Source organism: Saccostrea echinata, unplaced genomic scaffold (assembly GCF_033153115.1).
Source record: "Saccostrea echinata isolate AGI-Se365-2 ecotype Australia unplaced genomic scaffold, CSIRO_AGI_Sech_v1 ptg000056l, whole genome shotgun sequence".
Classification (NCBI taxonomy): Eukaryota; Metazoa; Mollusca; class Bivalvia; order Ostreida; family Ostreidae; genus Saccostrea; species Saccostrea echinata.
Genome location: NW_026889805.1, coordinates 10,315,001 through 10,326,471, shown reverse-complemented (window position 1 = coordinate 10,326,471; position 11,471 = coordinate 10,315,001). Strand labels below are relative to the sequence as shown.

Sequence of the window (11,471 nt, the reverse complement as noted above, 5' to 3'; positions counted from 1 at the left end):
AGTCAGTATTTCGAAAATTCTGTGGTCGTAATAATGACCTTTTTAGCAAAATATAACCTATAATTTGGTCATATTTTATAGCTGACGTTTTTCTAACTGATTGTTAGGCCTTTGTTTTTATACTAAATTTGACTACGGAATATTCCATCTGTCTGATCAATACTTAAGGCTCAAGGAGGGCGTGACCGATCAACAGGGGATGCTTACTCCTCCTAGGCACCTGATCTCACCTCTGGAGTTTTCGAAGGTCCGTTTTTATGTCCTGTTCATAGATTTGTATTGTTTGAAGATTTTGTTTTAGATCGATCACGTTCGTTTTCACTTTTTTTCATTATTTATATAGTAATATTCCAGCATCACCTGCATATGCTATTTATGTCTCCCAACTTATTCGAACTCAAGAGCATGCTCGAAGAACGATCAATTTATTTCAAGCCAGCATTTCGTAAATTCTATAGTCGTTATAATGGCCTTGCTAGAAGATATAATCTATCACTGGGCCGTATTTTTGTTTTTATTCTAAATTTGACAACGGATTATTACGTCTTTCTGATTACATATGGTTCAGGGTGGGTGTGACCGATCGACAGGTGATGTTTATCCTCCTAGGCGCCTGATCCTATCCGAGGAATTTCCGGGGATCAATATTTTATGCCCTGTTATACCCCCCGCTTGAAAAGTGGGAGGGTATATAGTGATTAGGGTGTCCGTCCTTCCGTCCGTCCGTCCGTCTGTTACGCTTTGGGGTACCTATCTCTTATCCGCAACTCCTCTTATACCACTGAATGAAATTTAATGAGACTTTCACAGAATCTTTGTTACATAGTGCCATTGTGCACCTCCTATTTTACTTTTTGATCTGACACTTATTTCAGGTCTCCCAGGGCAAAAACATGGACTTTGCCATTATAATCATATGGGAGGCTGGGGTATCATTTAGTGAGCTAAGTGCTCACAGTACCTCTAGTTTTATTTTATTTTATTTATTTATTTATTTATTTATTTATTTATTTATTTATTTATTTATTTATTTATTTATTTATTTATTTATTTATTTATTTATTTATTTTTGATCGATTACTTTTCGTTATTTTCATCTTTTTCATTATAAAAAATTCAATTCTTGTTGTGAAATGTTTCAATTGTACTCATGTAAATATGCTAAGATGTTTCCTGTGACCTTGTTTGGCCAATTAAATATCTTAAATTTGAAGAAATAATAGTACATATAATCAGCTTCAAAGTCTGTAAACGTTTGTGAACAAATTAATCAAACGCACATTTTGGAAATAAAAATTTTGCTACTTTAAATTGACAGACACAAGATATAAAGAATTTTTGCAATTTTATAATATATTTTTATTCAGGATTGCGGTTTATTTTTTAGTCTTATTTGCTCCCCTTTTTGTGCGAATAACAGCTAAATGCAACTATGTATGCTTTAAATAAGTTTACGCAGAATGTTTTTTTTTTAATTGATCACCTTGAGACTTTCTGACATTATATACAACTGCTTCATCAATGAAAATGTGAACTCGGAAATGTTCATATCTTGTGATTGGTCATAAAACCATTCTGATTCTCTGAATTTCATAATAAAATGATGCTGTATTTCCTTATTGAAAATATATAAGGAGTCTTTAGAGACCAGGTCTTCTAACAATCTGTTGGGAATTTTGATGGGCATTACTTGTGTTCCTTTGTTATAAGACCTGTTTTCAAATACAAATGAAGCAGAATTTATTTTTAAAAAAAAAACGTCTACTTAAGAACATTTTTGCTATGGCCTTGCTATGGGTAAATACACATTACTTCGTGAATTCAGACATTTTTTGAGACTTTTCAATTACTTAACCGCTGGTTTTCAGAACCTGAGGATCGAGATATCAACGTGAACTCGAAATTACAAACACTTCAGAGTCTGACATAAGTGTTTCATTTTCATATTGGATGTTCAGCTCGCTATATACATAAAGAGCCATTTTCTGTAAGGATTAAGTGATGTGGCACACAGAGTTCCTGCAAACCTTGCATAAAATGAAGGCTTCATTCGAGAAATATTTTTTTGGGAAATCTGGAATGTCATGAATAAATGGTTAACATGACAATGGGTCTCTAAATTGGAAAAATGCAAATTTCTGACAATTTAGAAATCTAACTGCATGATTTTTCTAAATCACTGAAATATTTTTTATACTTACGTACAAAGTAACCTATGGAAACAACTTTTTTCAATGAAATATGTGGAGATAACGAACAGTATTCCAGCTCAAAAGTCCATTAAACAATGCAAAATAGGAGCAGAGCAAACACGGACCTCCAAAACATCAGATGTGGGATCAGGTGCCATGGAGGAGTGAGCATCTCCTGCCGACCGGTCATACCCGCTGTGTGCTCCTTATCATGATCGGGAAATAACGGAAAAATCCGTCAACAATTCAGTGTGTAAATAATGGCCTAACAATTAGCATTCGACTCAATGATAAATTGTATTTGCTGACAAGGTCATTGTATCGACCATAGAACTTACGAAATGATGACTTTAAACGAGACAGCTGATATTCTTGATTCATCAACTTGTTTGTCAATAATTTACCTCGTTTTAGAAATTGTACATACGTAAAGCATGCTCTTGCGTATCGAATCAACTGAGATATATATATACCCCGTATAGAGGTGATGAAGATATATTGCTGCATAAGTAAGGGAAGTTGACGATTGAAAAGTTAAAGTCATCACGTTTATCATAAAGCTTGGTTGTTAGATTACCATTAACGTCTTTTTCAAGTAAAATATCCAAATATGAAACAGATGTATCAGACTCTGTGGTATCTTTTATCTCAAGCTCACCGGGATATATCGTATCGACATAATAATGGAAATAATCATTGTTAATTGACAATACGTCGTCGATATATCTAAATGTCGAGTTGAAGGCCACAGCAAGTGTTTTCTTCTTTTCATGTATAAGATTTTGGACAAATTCTGCTTTATATGAATACAAAATAAGGCTGCTAATAACGAGGCGCAGTTGGTACCCATGGGAATTCCAATAGATTGTTGGAAGACCTGGTCTCCAAAAAAACCACATAGATATTGTCAATCAGAAACTCAAGCATCTTTTTTAATGTCAACTTCAGAGTACTTGTGTGTACAATCAGAATGTTTTTAAACAAAATAATTTTGCAAATGACCAATGGCAAGGTAAGTAAATTTACGAGTTCCATTTTTATTGAAAAAGCAGCTGTCAATGATATCAAAAAGCCTAGACTTTAATTTATCGTGGGGAATGGTTGTGCATAAAGTTGAAAAGTTCTAAGGTTTTAAGCTGTTGATTTTGGCAAAATCTTGTGATTTCAAATTTTCCAAAAGTACCTTTGAATTTTTAAGTGTTCACATCTGAATTACACCACTTCTCGAATATATTGTTGCACAGTACTCTTGAAGTTTCTCCTTCACTATTTTTAATATCTTAGTGAGGAGTAACGAAAGAGGCTTGGTTGAACATTTACTGGAACCCACTTTGTATCTTTGTTTGTAAGGAATTTTAGGAATTTTCGAAGTTTCGGAGTCCAATATAGATATGGTAATTCAAATTCATTTTGTTTGTTTGAATATTAAAAATATTCAAAACTGACATATGATTTTGAAGAATGTCTTCCTTAGAAAGGAAACTATGAATATAAGGTGGATTACCACTTTTTAGAATTTTAAATTCTATGTACCACACCTTAATATACATGTAATTATGTCTTATTACATCAGATAAATAAATTCTGGTGATTTTTGAGTATGTTACAATTTATAACTCACAATTTCCTGTGCAAAAATAATGGCGTAAAGCCCTGTTGTCATGGCAACCAAGACAGCAGTAAACAAATTATTAATGTGTTTATACCTGTTTAAGGTCTTTTTAAATTTTTTTAATGCCTTTTGACCTATTTACTCATTCAAAATATAGCACAAGACTTAATAAATTAGAAATAATTAGGAGTTTTGTTAATTTCAAGATTTTGTTCAAATGTAACAACAGTTACAACCTATTTCACGTGGATTCCCATTAGTCTCTTTTTACCATCTTGAGAAATAAGACTTGTCATTCCTTCATACATGCAGGTACACGGTAGTTTAAAAAATATAATTTTTTCAACTTTAAGGTTCATTGCCATGGAAATAGACATCTATTGCAATCATAAAATCATTCGCTTTCACTTTGCAGGATAGAGAAAGTTTTACATGTACTTGTGCACAAGTTTCCAGAAAATTCATGATCATGCGTGCCAAAAAAGTTTAAGTGCTCACAGAAAATACCTCATGATGGCTAACAAACAACTAACCTATTTGGCAGAAGAGATGACTTTAGCTTTTCATTATTAACTTCTCCTTTCTTTATTGTAATATTCCACTATCTGGTGGTTATGTCTCATAACAGCAACTGATGCGGTACACAATATTAGCATGTTCATAGTACATGTACAATCAATTTTTAAGCTGAGGTGCGCTACTGCCAAATAATTTGATTTTACAGGGCTTTCAACAATCTTGTAAACATTTCGCAAATTCTTTGGTCGTTAAAATGACAGCTTAACCTATCTCTGGGTCATATTTTGAGTGACACGTTTCATACCGATTGTTATACTTATAATGACTGTGTTGCTTACTTTTCATATGTACCTGTTCCCGTCTCTGTGTTTCCATATGTTCGTGTTTTTGTCCCGTTAACGATTCGTATTACTTGAAGGTTGATCGACGTTATCTCCACATTTTTTCACTCATCATGAAATTTTAGCTATTAGATGCACGCTTGTGTGTAAACATTACAGATAACAGTATAAGCCAGTTTTAATTATACTTTCTGTGCAATGCACTTCATGAATTGTAAAAACTTTCATGTCATTTTTAATTATCTCGAATCAAATAAAAGCATGTATCTATCAGTAAACAATCCACTGTCAAATATGCCTTTGTGGGAGAGGTTTACAGAAGAAATCCAACACCAATCTGAGAGATACATCACTGGTCAAATGACGGGATCAAACTCTTCAGTAAGATGCTACCGGAGATATCATGATAAGGATCATCTGCTTTATTCAGTCTTGCTTTATCCAATTGTTTAAAAAAAAGGATTTAATCCAACCTTTAAATACATTGTCAGTTCTTTAAATTACACAGAGAATATGTCTGCAATAATTAGCAGTTTTGTTACATACCATGAATTTATTAACACGGTTTTAATATTCATTCGTTTTAAACCTAGCACCAGTAGTGTGAATGCTGAGAAGGCTTAACACTCGTCATATCTAAGGTGCAAAGAATGGATTGAAGTCGAGGATTTCATAATTAGATATGGGAGAATTCAAAGTGACACAAAATTACGCACTACAGAATGACGTTCACTATCTGTACACTGGCGATCCCATAAAAATGACTTATCGTACAAGTCCGGACTATCCTAATTTTGACCAGCTGAGGCTTCAAAAGGACAGAGCAGACATGAAGCACAAAGTGCTGAATTCTTTGCAGTATCAGAAGTCTTTAGAAGGGCCACGTCATCTTCCAAACTCTGCAGCGTTCAGAACTTACTCCCGCCACGGAATCCGTGATGTCATCAGTCGCCTGTATCAACAGAAACACAGGAACAATGATCCAGAAATCGAGATTGCAAACCAATACCCTGCCTGGAGCCGCAGTAATATCAGTCATCTTAGCTTTAAATACGAGGGCCCCACTAAAGCAACGAAAGCTTGCATCATCAAAAGGCGAAAAAAGTTTCCCGGGTTTCGGCAACACCCGGATGTACTTCATAAAGGACTGTTAATGCACCAGATGCCTTGGGTTTAGGAAGATACATTGAAAAAGAAGTTATATGTGAGGTTTCAATGAGATGGAATTCCAAAAGAGAAATCATCTTTACCAGTTGTCTTCAGTTTACTAGCAACAAAATGTTTTTACTCTGGATTTGCAAGTTGATTCACTTTACTGAGTGACTGCAAATAACTTAAGGTGGAGGTGACCCCCGGTAGGAGAGTTAACTCTAAAATTGATGAAACTTTCTTTTGTAAAATGTTCATCTTTAAACACGGTCGTTTTAAAAATTGCCACACACTGTAAACTTTTGCTTGAAATTCATTTTTTATCCGACCCAAAAGGTGGAATATTGTCAACGTTAGAGGAGAAATTTCCTTTCAGTAAGGAGGAGGTCATTCTTACAGAAATTAACAGTTTGAACTATTCAGCACTTATATTACGTTTTAAAAGATGATCAATTTTGCAGTTTAATTCAAGTTTCAAAGTTTATATTTCTTATAATGCATGCATCAGAAACGATTTTTTTTCCCATACAGGTATATATTGCTGGATATATTTTTTAGTCTTCGTAAATAAATGTTAAATCATTATATTCCTTTCTAATTCTTTATGGAAAAAATTAACTTAGAGCAGTTGTTGATCTTAATTTATTTGAATAAAAAATAAATTTATACAATATTTTGTGTTGAATCATACATATATAAATTTAAGATTTTCTGAACATGATTATTTATTTATGCATAAAGTTTTATATACAAGTAGTCTAGAACCAACAAACACATATATAAAAAGCAACAATATTAAAGTGATATCCGACAAAAAAACTATCTGGTTCATTGCTCCATGGTATATTTATATATTAATGTACACGAAAAGTATCTTAACACAATGTAACAATATTATAAAGAATATTAGAAAACTTCAGATCCCTGACTGTGAAAAAAAAAAAAAAAACAGTAAATGTTTTTGTTTCACAACTCCATGATTTATCACAAACTTAAAAAAGTGTCCAGGAATGTATACAATGATTTAACTGATATCAGAATTATCACAAACTTAAAAAGTGTCCAAAGGAATGTGTACAACGATTTATCTGATATCCGAGTTATCACAACCTAACAAAGATAATTTAAACACAAAAAACTTACAAGAATGTTATCACACAATCATAGTGCCATCTGATTGCTATCTTGATGGACAACTGAGCAATACGATTTGACAGGGTTAAATGACATTTGTCAAAATTAACACATGTACAGTGTAACCACAATATTTAAACTTTTTCCTTTGAATAATTCAACAAAAACTTTAATGAGAATTATGAACACAATTTAACTGGTCTACAGCATATTAAACAATTGCTTTGCAAAATTCCTACAAAAATACATATAAGTAACACAAGCTCTGTATATTATTTTCATCTCAGATGGCAAGCAAAAAGCTCTGAAAAATTCTGTGCAACTGCAAAAATCAAAAATCCTATCAATGTCAAGAACAGGCTATCATATGAAGGAAAAACATGTCATGTCTATATTTAAGCAAATACTGTTAATTAAAGCACATCTAACATGTAACATAAGTATATAAATGCTACAACACATTTTTTAGAAATACAGCCATTTTTTCACATGAAGTTGACTTCTGAATACATGGTGACATCTCGAGAAGTAATAGTAGACACAATCTCTTTTGGAAGACTTGACTTCTTAAGGAATAAGACAAGGTTGGATAATACACCACCAGACTTTTCTATTTCTGAGAGTTGCACTTTGTGTTTTGCATATGTTATCTTCTCATCTAAAACCTACAATAAGTTTTATCTTCTTTAGTTTGATTTTATTAAAGAATCAGTTGGAAAACCAATAAAAATAATTTTACAAGCAATAATAACATTTCATTGGTTTATTCAACCTGCAAAAGTCATCAATGAACTCTATCTTAAAAATATTAGTTACATGCAAAACCATTTGTTAGTTTTCATTCAGAAATTAATTTTCTTTACTTAAATACCCTTCCAACACAGGCACCAAGCTCACTAATTGTGATGTCCATCTTGGTGAATGTGGAGTACCACATTTACAATTTTTTTCCCCAGAAATATGTCAGTCATGCAATTTTTTTTTAGTCATTTTTAATATACCTAGATCTGTCATGCAATAATTCTGCAAACAACAGTACCTTTTGTTAATAAATTTAGAGGGGAAAAATAGAAACATAGGTAATCGAAAATTATGAAGCTCATCTCGACGAATATTATCAAGGAGTGAGGCAAAGTGTCACATCAATAAAAGTTCTGGTATTAATGTACATTGTTAGATGAATCACTCATGCAAGTCTGGTCTAGATGGAACTTAAAGTTACTTGGGAATGGACTTGTTCCAAAAAACTTCAACCTGGTCACTCATCTGGAAAAATCAAGGTTAGATCCAGTATCTGAAGCATGTCTGCTAGTGTGCTTCTCCATATGAATCATCAATTCAAGTTTTGTCAACATAGGGGTTATAGCTAATTTTATGTTGGTCAGACTCAGTATCTGAAGGATGTCTGGAAGTGTGCATCAATCGATGGATCATACGTGCAAGTTTTGTCCAGTTAGGGCTTATAGTTACTTGAAAATGAAATTACTGCAAATAATTAAATCTGGTCACTCATCTGGAAAATGTAGAACAAATCCAGCATCTGATCCCAAGCATGTCTGGCAATGTGCATCCCTAGATGCATCATCCTGTCAAGTAGTGTCAACATAGGGTTTGTAGTTACTTGGGAATGGACATGCTCTAAAAACTTTAACCTCGTCACTCATATGGTAAATCTAGGTCAGATACAGCATCTGAGATAAATACGGTAGATTACATCCACAGATGCATCTTCCATGCAAGTTTGATCCAGGTAGGACTCATAGTTACTGGGACATGAATTTGCTCCAAAATATTTAACCTGGTCACTCATCTGGAAATTCTAGGTCAGATCCAGCATCCAAAGCATGTCTAGTAGTGTACATCCCTAGATGCATCATTCATAAAAGTTTAGACTAGTCCATGTAGGGCTTATAGTTACTTGAAATGGACTTGCTTGAAAACTTTAACCTGGTAATTTATCTAGAAAAACTAGGTCAGATCTAGCATCCAAAGTATGTCTGGTAATGTGCAACCCTAAGTGCATCATCCATTCATGTTTGTTCAACATAGTAATCATAGTTACCGGTACTTTGGAATGGAATTGCTCCAAAAACTTTAACCTTGACAACGGGGGTATAGAGTAAGTTCAATTTGACTGTCGAGATGAGCTAAAAATGAGAATTTGAAGTCCCATAGCCAACCCCTGCATTGGCAATAAGGATTAGTTAATCCTTGCCATGATGACAAAAATCAACCAATCCATGCCTAAGTAACAATAATACCTGTTGATGGAAGGGTGGAGATTATATGTTTGAACTTGGACACATTCATACACAATAAACAACAGTTCTGAATGGTCCCCCCTGCCTGAAATAGTTCTTTTTGGGAGACTGGAATGCCGTCCTCTATCAATTTCTGTATAACCTATTTCAAGCCGAAAAAGATATTTCATCAAGAACCCATCATCAAAATCAATTTGATATCACTTTTAATTGCTTGATTTTATTGCTAATCTAATCAATTTCCTTAATATCAATATGTATATATGATGCGGTTTCACATCACTTCATTCTAATGTCAAGACTGATTTTGATCACCTAATCATGTTTTTCAAAAAAAAAAAATAAAAAAGATAAAACTTTTAAATGATATTTAAGAAACATGTGTGCCACATATGAACATTTATTACATTATCAACACTGAAATACTGTAATTGAATAAAACAGATATTTTGTCACAGTGTGAAAGAATATCAGAAGTGCTGCAAAACTCTCAACTTTCTTCCCTTCATGATGGGTGTTGTTAAAAAAATACTCCCTGGACTGTTATAATACAGTCTGGGAGTAAATAAAGCATCCTGACAGAGAAATTAAAACTGCCAAAGTTTCTCCAAACATGTTGTTGAAATATGTTTACAATGTTTTCCGTCCCAGTTTCTCCAAATATGTTGCTGAAATATGTTTACAAGTTTTCAATCTCACAATCGCTAGTAAAACAGGATTTTTTTTTTTATTTTTACTCATGCTTCACACTCATAAAATATTTAAAAAAATGATGTCCCACTTGTGAAATAGATTCCATATCCAACTACAAAACATTGAAATTCTCCAATTAATATTTATTAATTCCTTCAGAATAAAAAAAATTATGGGAAAGAAACATGACATTAAATCTGTTTCTTTTTCAATGTGAAAATTTATGTTTTTAATCAAATTGTTACATTTCCTTTACTTTATTTTGTGTATTCTGCCTAATCTTTTAAAAATACCACATTAAAACAAGAGAAATAACTCTGTACTTAAATCCTACATAAAGTTGTCACATCTCAAAGTCTTGGAAAAATAACTGACTTGAACACAAGATTTTCTTTGATGCAAAAGCTTTAAAAATATTTTATTTGATTAATTAAAACTTAAAAATATATTAGTTCTACCAAGTGTATAGATTTGTAAAATATTCTAACATTGCTTAGTTAATTTGTTAGCTATAGTGCAAGTTCTTACTCTATAAGTTCTACACAGTGTATAGATTTGTCAAATATACTAATATTACTGAGTTAATTAGTTAGCTATAGTGCAAGGTCCTAATCTATAAGTTCTACTCAGTGTATAGATCTGTATATTATTTTTGATGTCACTACATTAACTAACTTTATTGTGAGTACTTACACTGTAACTTCTATCCCCGATTTCTTCCCTGGTTCTGTGTATCAGTCGGCCATTTACATACAACATGTTAGCTGCCTTATCATTGTCAAGTTTCAAAATACGATAACTGTACTGTGCCACTTGCTTGATTTGCTATGAAAAAAGAAAAACAAACATAATTTTAATTTTCATGTCATCAAAAATATAATCAACAGTTTAGTATTCTAAATCATAGCAAATGTAAACTTCCTGAATATATCATTATATTCTATCATTTCACTTTATGATTAATTCCTTGTGAGAAATTGGAATACAGTAAAACACGCTTATAGCGAACACACTTATAATGAATTGATGCTTACAGTGAAGTGATTGTCATTCCCTGTGAGTTTAAAACATATTGTAAACTTAAAGGATATAACGTATTACGCTTATAATGAAGCAAAATTGTCCGTCCCTGGCACTTCCTTATAAGCATGTTTTACTGTACTGAGATTGTGTGCAAAATTATTCTAATCCAATGTAAAATATTAACTTGCTGTATCACATAGTGATAAGACATCGGTTAATTTTCATAATCGATCATCGGTTGGAATCGGTTACTGCTTCCGATGCGATTTTACCAATTATAATCGGATTTCATAGTTTTGTATACAAAAAACAGACTATTACAATTATTTCATACTATTTCTTTAACATGAATATATAAAATATATTATATATTATTTTCTTTGTTGTTCTGCTTCTTTTACACTTTCTAGGCCTAAAAAAAAATATGTTTGTTTGTTTCCTGTAACATTCCCAAAACAAGAGGCCCATGGGCCACATCGCTCACCTGAGCACATTGGCTAGACTAAGGCACAAATCAGTTCAGTAATGAACTGGGGGGGGGGGGGGG

General features: G+C 32.7%; 1 protein-coding gene across 2 annotated transcripts in view; it reads right to left on the bottom strand.

Annotated features, from left to right (window-relative positions):
• Positions 1 to 6,439: 6,439 nt before the first annotated feature.
• The window catches only part of LOC133173228 (N(G),N(G)-dimethylarginine dimethylaminohydrolase 1-like), an 8,921-nt gene continuing 3,889 nt past the window's right edge, over positions 6,440 to 11,471 (bottom strand). The window contains exons 4-5 of one of the 2 annotated variants that reach the window (XM_061308204.1): positions 10,595 to 10,726; positions 6,440 to 7,612 (exon numbers count right to left, since the gene is read on the bottom strand). In XM_061308204.1, the coding sequence (XP_061164188.1) occupies positions 7,433 to 7,612; positions 10,595 to 10,726 (312 nt within the window). In that variant the 3' untranslated portion in view covers positions 6,440 to 7,432. Of the gene's footprint in view, positions 7,613 to 9,176; positions 9,351 to 10,594; positions 10,727 to 11,471 lie in introns of those variants that run through there. The other variant, XM_061308205.1, reaches the window with a different exon arrangement.